The following is a 14,269-nucleotide window of genomic DNA, read 5'->3' as shown; positions in this document are numbered from 1 at the left end:
TAAGTTGGATTACGGATTTTAGTATGGGGAGGGTGTAGGTATGTGAAAAGTGGCAATGGGCGGGACCGAAGAGTGCCAACGTGGCAGTTTGGGTTTGGGCGGCGCCGATCTTATAATAAAATAAACAAAATAAATATCCAATATTTGGTGGCGTTTTTTTGCTGTTTGTGATATATATATATATATAAACACACACATATATATATATACAGGCAGAGCAATACCCACTACGACTACGTCTAGTATCATCTTCTCTCTCTCTCTCTCTCTCTCTCTCTCTCTCGATCCTGCTAGTGGCTTATATATTATGCCGATCCCTTCGTCGGATCCCCCTGGGCCCTCCTTGGCCTGTATCGACCTCTCTTCCAAAGACTTAGCCTTCTCTGTCTCCACCCTTCGTCAGGTGATCAGTAATTAGTGTTAATCAAGCCTTCAACAGTCCTGGGCGACCTTCTTGTAACACTCCAGGCGCGGTTTAATGAGATTTCTTTGGTGTCAGCCTGCTGCATCACTGATCTCTTGCTTTAATTGGTTAATGACCACGATGCGTGTCGTTAATTAACTGACATTCTATGTTGCTTATATTGCAATGCCCCTATAATTCTGCTCTCTAATTGTACTGTTCTGGCAAGCTAATTATGCTATCTAGTGCTGTTTATGTGTGTGTGTGTGTGTGTGTTTAGGTAGCGAGGGGGGAACGAGAGTGCTAGAACCTAATCTTGCTTGATTACCTGCTTAATCTTGTTTGATTGCCTTCATTAATACCATGTATGTACTTATAGGCTTGCCTCGACTCTGGATTTTTCTATGTTGTCAACCATGGGGTTGATCAAATGGATCAAGTGTTCGCTCAGAGCAAGAGATTTTTCTCACTTCCTACTGACCAGAAAATGAAGGTCTTCCGCAACAACAAGAACAGGGGATACACCCCCCTCGGGGATGAAACACTCGACCCTTCCAAACAAACCAAAGGTTAGGCGCATCTAACTCTGGATTAATTATCCACCAATGCATCACTTTTAAATAATCTACACATCCTTATACATATCAACTCATAATCTTCCAAAAAAACCCAATTCAATCATGATGAGGAATTATAATTCATAGAACTTGGATGTGAGGGTTTATTTGCAATCTTACAAAATTCGAGATTTTTTATACCAAAAATTTTAAAAAATTTGATTACTACTAATAATAAATTTGCAATAAGTAGTAGTAGCTATGCTCTGACCAGAAATTAATATGTTGGTGAGCCTTATTTTTTTGCATGATTGAAGTTTGCATGAGAATTATTGCTCATTTCTTTTGTTGAACAGGAAGCAAAGGAGATTATTGTGCACATTTTATTCTTCTTATTCCTTTATTCTTATTATTATTCCTCAGATGTGCTTGTTTTTATCCATTGTGCGATAAATAATTCCTGATATTCTTCTGCCATATCATGCCTTTTCCAAGCATTCATCTAAACCACATTTTGAGGGTCTTTTGCTGGGGGATATCCAAAGCAATATTTTGATTCAATAATTTCACTTTGGTGATTTCCGCAAGCAAAGCAATATTTGATACACAATAATTTTTATCTTGGTGATTTCCTCCTCAAGAAGGTATTTAATTGCATTTTTGAGGATTTGGTAAATAGTTTTAATCTTTTTGTTATGATCTCCTTTTGCCACGCTAATGATTCAAAATTTTATGTATGGGAATTTTTCATCCTTAAAAAAACAATTATATATATATATATATATATATATATATATTTCCAAATTTTTATTTTTCATGCATGACAGGTGATTGTAAGGAGGGATTCTACATAGGACCAGAAATGAAAGAAGATGAGAGTGAGATTTGGTCCCCAAAGCCTTTCCACGGACCAAATCAATGGCCATCTACAGGTCGTTGTTGATGTTGAATTTTCATAAATTTCAATATATACATTCTTATCTTATTTCTCGAGAATTAAAAATTAGTGATTTCTCCACATTTTCCCTTTTTCTTATCAATATACAAGATTAAATTCTTACATGCTTTCCTTGCCTCACTAATGTAGAAGAGGAAGGTGGGTTGTCAGGTCAAAGCTTATATTGTTTACTAAAACTTTATACTTCACAGTTGTGTTTATTTAAAAAAATTTCAAAACAATCAAAATTGTGTAGATTTTATCTGATTATTATCTAGTTTACTAGAATTGTATAGTTGCGATTATTTGATTTTTATAAATAAAAAAATTAGATCAATTGTAGGTTGGGTTGTGGGTTCAGCGTATCTAATTTACTGGAAAGTACTTATTTAATCTCTGGCCTGCCTTTGTAATATGGTTGGGCTTTATTTCTTTTTTTCTGCCCTCTTTTTTTTTCCCCCGCTCGGAGTGATCAATTTTAATTAGAAGCTTATCTACCATATATATATATATATATATATATATATATATATATATATATTAATAACAATAAAAATCGTGTAGTTAATTAAATTAGACGGGTAAACTTATCTCTAAAATATGTATTTCTCAAGATAAAATTATGTAGTAAAGGTGATTCTTGTGAGCTCTCTCGTTGGTCCACAGAGCTTGGTGAAGGATTAGCCAAAAAGACAAGGTGATTTATTATTCTGAAAAGGGTGGATGAAGGATGCTTTAGCTCTACTAATTGCAATTACTGAAGAAACATTAAAACTTGCTGATCAGGAAAGTCCAGATTTATTGCCAGGATGGAGGGAGATCATGGAAAAGTATTATGAGCAGATATTGTGAGTGCTACAAAAGATTTGAGTAATTCTCTTTAATTAAAATCCCCCCCCCCCCCAAAAATGTAAATGTAAAATGTCATTATTTTGATTAATTGCATGTAGAATGGCGGGAAGAAAAATCACCAGGCTCCTAGCTTTGGCTTTAAACTTAGAGATGACTTATTTTGAGAAGCCTGGATTAATGGACTCCCCAATGGCTTACATTCGCCTTTTGCATTATTCAGGTAAATTTTATGCCCAATGAAATATTCTTTGCATTTTAAGTTGATGCATCTTAAACTAATTTTATTTAATTATTTTACATTTTAAATTAATGAATTTTTATTTGCATTTTAAATTTTATGGCCAATGAGATATTATTTGCTTTTTCATAATTAATGCACATGTAGTCACTAATTCTCAATTAAATAATCTCAATCTGAATTACATAACTAAAACATCAACTTTGAAAGTGAGTTGGTGAGTTGTTTTGTTTCATTTATAGCTAAATTAGATGAAGTTGCAACGCCAATATGATTTTGTTATTTTTTTTTTAAATAAAAAGCAGGGATTTTGAATTAGAAAAAGAAAAGGGACTGACGATTACATAGCAGATACGGGCTGTGCCCTTTCAAAATGATTTTGTTATTTTGATTCAGATAATATATTAGATGAAGTTGCAACGCCAATATGATTTTGTTATTTTGATTCAGATAATATATTATCAAATCAAAGCAAGAGTCTATTCTAAATCAAACAATGTTCTTTTTAAAAAAACTTAAAAAATAAAGAAAATGAAAGTATGTTGGTTGTGTATATTTAGGGGAAGTTTCCAATCCGGAAGAAGGAATCTATGGAGCTGGGGCTCATTCTGATTATGGTATGATTACGCTTTTGGCAACCGATGGCGTGCCAGGGCTACAGGTAATACTATACTTGTCTCGAAAAATGTATTTTTTCGGTTAGAATTATTATTATTATTAAATCAGAACGAGAGATAATACATGGTTTGGTAGCCTTTTTTGGAATAATAAATTATTTTTCGGTTAGAATTATTAAAACCTCGCCTAAGACTTTACATTGTCCTCAATTTAAGGATTCATTTATTATATAGCTAGTTATAAAACTATTATTTTGGGATTTAAAGATGGGTTAGATTCCTTATTTTTATTGGTTTTGGAAAAAAGCTTTTTATCCAGCACTGCATCTAATTACAGCCTTTACTACATGGGAATTGATACTATGTTTAAGCAAATTATCAAGTACAGCATTGTGAACCAAGTGTTAACCATTAAGTATCGTTAAATCCATAAACATACCATTATGCATTAGGCTCTAAAACATAACAGTTAGCAAGACATGGTAATGAGCAATGAGCTTTAATGTATGGTAATCTTGTTAGATCTTATATATTTAAAGTAAACATAAAACTATATTACGTTTAAAACATATAGTTAAATATGGTAATCTTGTTAGATCTTATATATTTAAAGTGAACATAAAATTTTAGTAATCTTGTTAGATCTTATATTTTTAAAGTAAATTATAGAGCAATATTTTAAGTGTAAATCATGATTAAAAATCGATGTAGGTGCAATTTAGTGGCATGTGTAGTTTTGAGTAGCCTTTTTATAATCAGATTTGCAAGGATAAAGACGCTGATCCCCAGCCTTGGGAAGATGTTCAACCATTGAAAGGGTGAGTAATTAATGGATCACTTTATTTATCTCAATTAATCTAGGCTCAATTTATCAATTTCTCAATCGTTTCCTAGTAGGACCATAGCTTAATTTTAAGGTATATTCTTTTGGAATCTATGGGATATAACAGGGCATTCATTGTTAATCTTGGTGACATGCTAGAGCGGTGGAGCAATGCTTTATTTAGGTGTGCTATTATCATTATTATTTTTTGTTTATGTTAGTTATGCTTGCTCAATTTCCTATTAAACAAATTACATACAACGGCAGGTCAACACTACACCGGGTGCTCTTAACTGGAGAGGAAAGATACTCGGTAATGAGCTCATTAATTATTATCTTAATATAACCAATAGCCATTATAATCTTGTTCTAAAAAGGGGTTACGTGTAAAACCAAGATGGGAAAATGGCTCTAAAAAAAGCTCTCTTTTTTTTTGGCATGTTTGCAGGTAGCATTTTTCTTGGATCCAAATTTTGATTGTTTAGTGGAGTGCCTCCCAGATTGTTGCTCAGACTCAAACCCCCCAAAGTATGAGGTGTTTTGTTTGTGTGTGTGTGTGTGTGTGTGTGTGTGTGTGTGTGTGTATAGGGAGGGGTTTTGTGTGATCAAATAGGTTGTCATTCTAAAAGGTTTAGGTAACCTATTTTCAAACTAAATTTTACACCTTTGTTTTTGTTTTTGTTTTTTTTTTGAAGATTTCCTCCCATCACAAGTGGACATTACCTAATAGAAAGATACAAGTTGAGCTACAAGAGCTGACATTAGGAGGAGCCATGTCCATTTGTTGGTTGATTAGTTGAGATGGTTAACTCTTGTACATAGAGTTCGTTCCCTTTGGCAAAGAAATAACAACCCACATATAAGTAGTTGTAGTTCAAGAACTTAGGTTTTTACATTTTTCATAAACAAGGAAAATAAAGAAGTTAAAAGAGCTCTATTCTTTAAAAAAGGTTTTTTTGTTAACAAGACTTCAAAAGGTTGTAAGGATGCTTTTTTTCCTTAATGATCACCCGAAGCTTGTAGCACAAATATTAAAGTGATTATTTTGTAATGCTCCTTAGATGAAGCAAATCGATTCTCATATTGGATGTGTATGTGTGTGTGTGTGTGTGTGCGCGCGTGCGCGTTAGAGAGAGAGAGAGAGAGAGAGAGAGAGAGAGAGAGAGAGAGCATTGTTTATTCTTGGATTTTGATTGTATGTTTCTTTGGCCTCTTCAATTTAAATTGATTCTTTTAGGCAAAAAATAAATAAATCACTTAGTTTAAAAGATGCAAGATGCCCTTGTGATATGTCATTACTAGGATAGATGAATAGAAAGTAGACGTTGACATTGTAAGGTTAATACCTCTCGCAATTCTTATGGTTGTGGCCCACATAAAGGAGAGTACAAAACAAAGGAAAGGTCATGGTTTTTGTGCACATTCTTCGTTGAGACGGTAGTACATAAATGGCAAGGTTTGGGTATAATATTTGTCTTCATTGAGATGGCAAGGTTTGGGTATAATAATTGTCTTCGCTCCTTAGATGAAGGAAATTGATTCTCATATTGGATGTGTGCGTGCGTGTGTGTGTGTGTGTGTGTGTGTGTGTGTGTGTGTGTGTGTGTGTGAGAGAGAGAGAGAGAGAGAGAGAGAGAGCATGATTTATTCTTGGGTTTTGATTGTATGTTTCTTTGGCCTCTTCAATTTAAATTGATTCTTTCAGGCAACAAAAAAAAATCGCTTAGTTTAAAAGATGCAAGATGCCCTTGTGATATGTCATTACTAGGATAGATGAATAGAAAGTAGACGTTGACATTGTAAGGTTAATACCTCTCGCAATTCTTATGGTTGTGGCCCACATAAAGGAGAGTACAAAACAAAGGAAAGGTCATGGTTTTTGTGCACATTCTTCGTTGAGACAGTAGTACATAAATGGCAAGGTTTGGGTATAATATTTGTCTTCATTGAGATGGCAAGGTTTGGGTATAATAATTATACAAAACGCATGGTGCACATTCTTCATCGAGATGGTAGTATATAAATGGCAAGGTTTGGGTATAATAATTGTCTAAAACTAATGTGAAGATCCATTTCCATTGTTCAAGCTTGTTTAGAATGTCCACTTTGTAGAAGGTTGCTTTTGTGAAATAGTACTGGGTGTATTTTGCTTATGTAGAAAAAAAAATTACAACCTTTAATATATGTCTTCTATCTTCATGCAGGGGGTAGCCCAATGGTAGAGCTCCATAGAAGTGCACAAGTTCAATACTCCATGCCACATGCACCCCCATCGCTCTTCTTACATAAGGGTAGGACAGTATTAGAGCTCCGGCTCTAGAAGTTGGCCACACGAGTTAACCCCCCTCCCCCCACCCCAGCCTGCCCCAACACCCCACTCAAAAACCCCCCTTCTCTCCTCCCAGACCATAAGGCTTGGGATAAAACAAATGATCCATCTTACAATACCAAAAAAATGTAAAATGTGTATTTTTCTTGTATAGAAAAACATTTTCCACCCTTGATAGATTTGGTCATATGTCTCTGTTGTTTGGCACAAATTTGATCTCATTATGGTCATTGGTACATTCTGGTGGTTGGTACATTCAGACTACTATTTTGAACTTTGATAATTCATGGGAGATCAAAGCAATCCTTGGAATTATTTTTGAAGTGCATACAATTCCCATTTGTTACTCTCACTATTTTGGATAGACATACGCTCTCAACGAGAGAGAGAGAGAGAGAGAGAGAGAGAGAGAGAGAGAGAGAGAGAGAGAGAGAGAGAGAGAGATCCCCTTTGACGGATAATGTTATCCTTACAGGACCACATACATCACTATGAAGAAGCTATAATTTGTGGAAAATACTTATTGATCCATATTTTGAGAATGATGCATGTTGCATCTTGCCCAAAATGCACCCCTCACATACATGTTTGATAAGGGCCTTAGGATATGGTGACTTTGACACCATCTCTTGCAAGTTTAAGATATAACAAACTACCAAAATTCAAGTGACCAAAGCAAGCATACCATAGCTCCGTGTCACTCAAAGAACATGTCGTAATAATAACTAAATAAGCATTATGTGCCATTGTCTCATACCTATCTATCTTGTAAAGCTTATGGCTTGGATACGATAGTGTTGTCTCAATGTTAACCCTCATTGGACACATCTCCACCCAGTGTTGATGCCATCCATTGGCAACCGTCACTTCATTTGGCCATTGGCATTAAAAATTATAATATTGTATATTCTACGTGTGCGATCATCGCTTGTCTATGAAAGGCGTGCCACTGGATTAATTATTGAGATTGCATGCTTAGATTAAGTGTTTGCATAGGCCTAGGTGGCCTTGGATAGCTAAGGACCTATATTTTAAGTATGGCTGACCAAGGTGTGAATTCTTGGGACTAAGATGAAAGGATGCAGGGGAGAAGAGAGCTTGAGCTCTTGCAAGCACACACACACTCACACAAACCCTAGAAGAGAATACACAAGATGAGAGGCTGAAAATTCTTCTTCTTCTTCACACAACAAAAGAGGTCTACAAAAAGACAAAACGACTAACACACATAATAGAGTATATACAAGTGGTCCATAATGTGAACACGCTAAGAGGAGTGAGTAGATGTGGACTAGTTGGTGTAGTCCAACTGTAGAATCTCTGGTGAAGATATGTCGGTGCCAGCTATGAAACCCGCCAGTGATATAAATGTCGAACGGTCATGCAGGCGCCTCGTGAGTGTCAGCTCATGTTGAGCTTGACATCTCAACACTCCCCCTCAAGCTCAACTCCAGCTCACGAACTCTAAGCATATCTCGGAATCTGCAGAGCTTCTCAGCTCCCAAGGCCTTTGTGAAGATGTTAGCAACCTAATCCTCTGTGCTAACGTAGGCCAAGTCGATGTTGCTTGCCAAGACTCTCTCTCTGATGAAGTGGTAATGCACCTTAATGTGTTTCGTCTGCTCATGGAAAACTGGGTTCCTGGCCAACTGTATACTACTAAGATTGTCACAATAGATGACAATCTTTCTCTCCACATGCAACCCCAAATCAACAAGTAGCTTGCGTAACAAAGCTACCTCACATGCTGCCACCGTAGCTCCTCTGTACTCTGCCTCTGTGCTTGACAAGGCAATTGTGGGCTGCTTCTTGCTACTCCATGTCATAGCACTACTCCCCAATGAAAACATAAATCCACTGATAGATCTCATGTCTGAGTTGCTACCTGCCCAATCTGCATCTATGTACCCATATAGCTCCATTGGTACACCTGCTACATAAAACAATGCATAATCAACAATGGCCCTTAAATATCGAAGTGTGCGTCACACATTGTCAAGATGTGGTTCGCGCAGAACGTGCATAAACTGGCTCTTTAAGCCAACAGTGTAGCTCAAATATGGCATGTTGATCGTGTCATAGATTAGACTCCCCACCACAATCTTCCTGTACATAGTGAAATCCTCCAAAACATAACCTGCATCCACACTAAGCTTGCCATTTTGATCTAATGGCACCGAGATTCAACCATCCCACCATACTTGGACAACATGTCCAATGCATACTGTCTCTATGGAATCCAAATACCCTTAGGTGTGCGAATGTCCTCAATTCCTAAAAATTAGCGCATATCTCCCAAATCCTTCATCTCAAACTTCCTTTTGAGAAGACTTTTCACATGCTCAATCTCTTCTAGGTTGTCACCCCCAACAGTAAGATCATCTACATATATGATGATGATCATAATACCCTTATCACTCTTGCGCACATACAAAGAGTGATCTACATCTGCCCATATGAAAACCAATAGTGATAAGATACTCAACAATCTTGTCATGCCATGCTCGTGGAGCTTGCTTCAGCCCATTACAAGGCCTTATGAAGCTTACATATATACTCTGGGTGACATGTATCCCTAAAACCTGGTGGCTGATCCATATACACCTCTTCTTGTAAATCACCATGCAAGAACGCATGTTTTACATCCATCTAATGTAAAAACCAGCCTTTAGCTGCAACCACCGCAATCACAACTCTCACAGTTGCCATCTTTGCTACTGGGGCAAATGTCTCCTCATAATCATTCCCATGTGTCTGCGCATATCCTTTGGCTACCAATCTAGCCTTGTACCTACTTATGCTACCATCACTGTTATGTTTCACCTTATACACCCACTTACAGCCAATAGCTTTCTTGCCTTTAGGAAATGGTACCAAATCCCAAGTCACATTTCCATACAATGCATCCATCTCCTCATCCAAAGCTTTCTCCCCCAACACACATTTCCAATAGCCTCATCAAAGCATGTGGGTTCTACAACCTGCAAAACTTTTGCCATATACGCATAGTGATGTGTCACATAACCATCATAAGTCAACCTCTGCACATGATTTTTGACTCTTCCAAATCTTCATAACTTTGCATTCATGGCTTCCATAGCCTTCTTCACACCACGTGTCCTCATTACTGGAATCCCAAGCTCATCATTAAGGCTCATCTCCGAGCCACTAGAATCTCCATCAACAAGAGAATGCCCTGCAAAAATGTCAGGCATCCCAAGGGGCTCAACTACTTTCTCTTTGCCTTTATGTGATGTACCAACTACATTTTCAGGACTAGTATTATGACGCAGCCTGCCACTCCATGGTCTATCAACAGAACCACCGGCGGATGAGGACTCTCTTGGTCCACTCAATGATTGTGATTGTTGACCTGCATTCTGTGCAACCACATTTCCACTTACATCAGTCCCAAAATAGCATCCTTTTCAGAAGCATACCAGCTACTCATCTCATCAAATACAATATCCCTGCTTACCCTCAATTCACGTGTAGCAGGATTATAACATCCATATCCCTTTTGCTCAAGGGAATACCCAATAAACACACATTTTTTTGCTTTTGGATCCAGCTTAGTACGTAACTCATCTGGCATATTTTTTTGCTTTTGGATCCAGCTTGGTACGTAACTCATCTGGCACACGCACATATGCAATAGAACCAAAAACTTTCAAGTGAGATGAATCACGTTTCTTGCCAGTAAACTTCTCCTACCTCTGGCGTTACATCATGTATGGCTGTAGTAGGAGTCTTGTTCATGATATAAAGTGGTGTAGACAGAGCCTCAGCCCAATAGCTATGTGGCATATTCTTCTCAGCCCCATCAATGCTCGTGCTATCTCTGCAATGTTACTGTTTTTCTGCTCAGTAACTCCATTTTACTGCAGAGAGTATCTATATGTAAATTGTATTTGAATGCCATTCTTTCACAAGAATGCAAAGAACTCATTGGAGAAGTATTATCCCCCTCCATCTGACCTTAGGCACTTCACATTCTTTCTTGTTTGTTTTTCGACCATCACTCTGAAATTCTAAAAATGAGTGCACTTCACTCTTATCCTTCATGAAATAAACCCACACTTCGTCAATGAATGTTACGTAGTACCTGCAACCACCCATAGACATAGTCTTCGGAGCAGGACCCCATACATTTGAATGCACAACATCTAGTACATTCCTGCTCACATTTCTGTCATGTGGAAATACATGTTTTGTTTGCTTTCCAAATTGACAGGCTTCACAAACTTTGTCATCCCCTGTTTCAACAAAACCTGGTCTTTCAAGACTCTTCATTTCCTTGAATCACTCACCACCATGACTTGTCATGTGGTTCGAAGCACCTAAATCAACATACTATACATCATCCTTACATGCTGCTACATCATTTCCAGACACAACATTAACCACATGTTGGATTACAAACAACCTCTCATTATCCTCATTATGGAATATGAGGTACATCTGCAAGGTACTCCACTTTACCATCGTGCATAGACAATGGCACATCTCCAACATGGGCAATCGGATGAGCAGTGTCATCCCCTTTCTCAACAAAACCTGGTCTTTCAAGACTCTTCATTTCCTTGAATCACTCACCACCATGACTTGTCATGTGGTTCGAAGCACCTAAATCAACATACTATACATCATCCTTACATGCTGCTACATCATTTCCAGACACAACATTAACCACATGTTAGATTACAAACAACCTCTCATTATCCTCATTATGGAATATGAAGTACATCTGCAAGGTACTCCACCTTACCATCTTGCTGCATACAAAATGGCACATCTCCAACATGGGCAATCGGATAAGCAGTATCATCTCCTGGTTCAACAAAACCTGGTCTTTCAAGACTTCATTTCCTTGAACCACTCACCATGACTTGTCATGTGGTTCGAAGCACCTGAATCAACATACCATACATCATCCTTACATGTTGCTACATCATTTCCAGAGACATCATTAACTACATGTTGCATAACAAACAACCTCTCATTATCCTCATTATTTTTGCTAGAGGACGCATAGCTGTTTTGCTGCACTTTTTCATTTCACATGTCACTCTGCTTCTTATAGCAATCTGCTTGCACATGTCCAGGCTTACCACAGTAAAAACAACCTCGTGTATCATTATATTGCCTTTGCCAATTATCACAACCTCTTTGACTCCCCATGCCTCTAAACTGGCCTCTTCCACCTATATGTTGTTGTTGCATATCCTGGGACTATTGCTGCTACTACTGACCATAATTCAAATTACCTGTTCGGCCCACCACCTTGGCCACGTCCACAACCTCTACCTCGTCCTCTACCTGCACTTGTGTCGAAGGCCTACTCCTCTGAACTGTTTTTGTTTTTTGAAGACTATTGATCTTCACCCAAGTTCTTCTCTTCAATGATCAACATTGACACCAAATCTATGAAGTTGGGAATGTTCTCCCGAGTCTGAATAGACGTCTTAAACACCTTGTATTGTGGTCCCAGACCATGCAGACACACTTCCACCATCTTATCATCATCATCCACACAATGCCCTTGATCTTCAAAGCATCATCATCCACACAATGCCCTTGATCTTCAAAGCATAATCATTCACGGACATATTCTTCTTCTACACAGTATGAAGATCGTTCTTCAAACTGATTTTTTTTGTGCCTTGGTGTTGGTTTCATACAGCTTCACCAAGGTGTATGAAACCAACACAGTATGAAGATCGTTCTTCAAACTGATTTTTTTTGTGCCTTGGTGTTGGTTTCATACAGCTTCACCAAGGTGTCCTAAGCCTCCTTAGGTGACTTGGCATCCTGTATATGCCCAATCATCGTGTCTTGTAAGCTGATAGAAAGCTAATACATGACTTTCCTTGCTCCCTGATTCCAATCCTTGAACTCTTTTATATCTGCAGTAGTTGGATTATTCTCCGATATCTCCGGTGCCTCCTCATGTTCACCTTCAATGTAGTCCCAAATAACCTTTTCCCATCAAGAAATTGGTAAATCTAAACCTCCAAGCATGGAAGTTGTTCTTGTCAAGCTTCTCTACAACAATCTGGTTTATTCCATCATTCGACATCTTTTCTGCAAACACAACTTTACCACAACAACAGCACTCTTGCTTGACCTGCACGCTTGACCTGCACAAACTGCTGTATTCTCTGCTGCGGCACTATACTGCACCCAAACTGTCACAACCAGTGACCTTACTTTGCATACAGACACAGTGTCTACACAACCAATCGCCCTTCCTGTAGTTCCAAAAATGGAGTTCTGTAGTAGAGAATCAAAACTTACACATCAGAGTGCTTGTGAACGCCTGCGAACTGAAAAACGGAGGTCCAGACGCGCTTGAAAACGCGTTATCGGCCCACGAAGAAAGCTCCTCAATGTCGAAGTTCGTTTGCCGGTGCCTCCGGAAGAGCTCTCGACAAGTGTGTAGCCAACACGAAGGGGGAAGAGTAGATGAAGCTCTTACCCTCGTATCGCTTTCTGTGCTTCTCTTGCTTTTGCTACTAAGCCCTTAGCATGAACGAGGCTCTCATAACATGAAAAGATGCAGGGGAGAAGAGAGCTTGAGCTCTTGCAAGCAGACACACACTCACACAAACCCTAGAAGAGAATACACAAGATGAGAGGCTGAAAATTCTTCTTCTTCTTCACACAACAAAAGAGGTACAAGAAGATGAAGTGACTAACACATATAATAGAGTATATACAAGTGGTCCATAATGTGAATACGCTAAGAGGAGTGAGTAGATGTGGACTAGTCGGTGTAGTCCAACTGTAGAATCTTTGGCGAAGATATGTCGATGAAGTGACTAACACATATAATAGAGTATATACAAGTGGTCCATAATGTGAATACGCTAAGAGGAGTGAGTAGATGTGGACTAGTCGGTGTAGTCCAACTGTAGAATCTTTGGCGAAGATATGTCGATGTGCCAACTATCAAACCTGCTACTACTGATATAAATGTCGAACGGTCATGCAGGCGCCTCGTGAGTGTTAGCTCATGTTGAGCTTGACATCTCAACACAAGATAAGGGTCAATTTGTATTCTAACCTTTCATTCTCTTATGCAGCTAATAGAGTGCTCTTCTTCTCCATTCTCTTGGCTAATCCAATTAGGCAAGAGTGCTATTCTTCTCCATTCTCTTGGCTAATAGAGTGCTCTTCTTCTTCATTCTCTTATGCAGCTAATAGAGTGCTCTTCTTCTCCATTCTCTTGGCTAATCTCTTGCCTAATCCAATTAGAGTTGTTATATGTTGATTATGTATGTGTGAGTGTATTGAGTTGGAGGAGGGTCGAGGTTCCATTGGAGTGCAACAGTGGTGGTGAAGTGGAGCCCTCGGGTGCTCTTGTAGCAGCCAGTAGCCACCACGAGAATCCCAGCTACCCACATTTAACGAGGTGAGGGATGCACCCCCGTTTGCATTTTGTGCGTTAGGCCATGGTAGATTGGCTCATCGGTTGAGCTATTTGTTCTCTCGAGTGCGATTGGGAGAAGCT

The 14,269-nt window shown here is 38.3% G+C and overlaps 1 protein-coding gene across 7 annotated transcripts; it reads left to right on the top strand.

Annotated features, from left to right (window-relative positions):
• Positions 1-225: 225 nt before the first annotated feature.
• LOC147625987 (kihadalactone A synthase LFS-like) lies at positions 226-5,521 on the top strand. Of its 7 annotated transcripts, none has more exons than XM_086817536.1 (11): positions 226-403; positions 783-972; positions 1,788-1,895; positions 2,694-2,745; positions 2,848-2,969; positions 3,548-3,648; positions 4,364-4,422; positions 4,555-4,611; positions 4,695-4,740; positions 4,876-4,955; positions 5,123-5,521. In XM_086817536.1, the coding sequence occupies exons 1-11, from the start codon at positions 308-310 to the stop codon at positions 5,184-5,186; spliced, it is 975 nt and encodes a 324-aa protein (XP_086673662.1). In that variant the 5' UTR covers positions 226-307; the 3' UTR covers positions 5,187-5,521. The 7 variants fall into 7 exon arrangements, with proteins under 7 accessions (XP_086673662.1, XP_086673663.1, XP_086673667.1 ...); XM_086817537.1 differs by having other exon boundaries at positions 227-403; positions 1,788-1,892; XM_086817538.1 differs by lacking the exon at positions 226-403 and adding an exon at positions 410-616.
• Positions 5,522-14,269: the final 8,748 nt, after the last annotated feature.

Source organism: Cibotium barometz, chromosome 23, assembly GCF_041138505.1.
Source record: "Cibotium barometz isolate CiBa-2024 chromosome 23, ASM4113850v1, whole genome shotgun sequence".
Lineage (NCBI taxonomy): Eukaryota > Viridiplantae > Streptophyta > Polypodiopsida > Cyatheales > Cibotiaceae > Cibotium > Cibotium barometz.
Note: the sequence above shows the minus strand (reverse complement) of the source record. Positions and strands in the feature narration are given on the sequence as shown.

Bases quoted from the DNA above. Each gene is read 5' to 3' on its own strand.
- LOC147625987 (XM_086817536.1), top strand. From the start codon at position 308: ATGCCGATCCCTTCGTCGGATCCCCCTGGGCCCTCCTTGGCCTGTATC. The intron at 1,896-2,693 runs GTTGTTGATGTT...AGGAAAGTCCAG, and splicing joins TCAATGGCCATCTACAGGTC to ATTTATTGCCAGGATGGAGG. The intron at 4,741-4,875 runs GTAATGAGCTCA...GCATGTTTGCAG, and splicing joins CTGGAGAGGAAAGATACTCG to GTAGCATTTTTCTTGGATCC.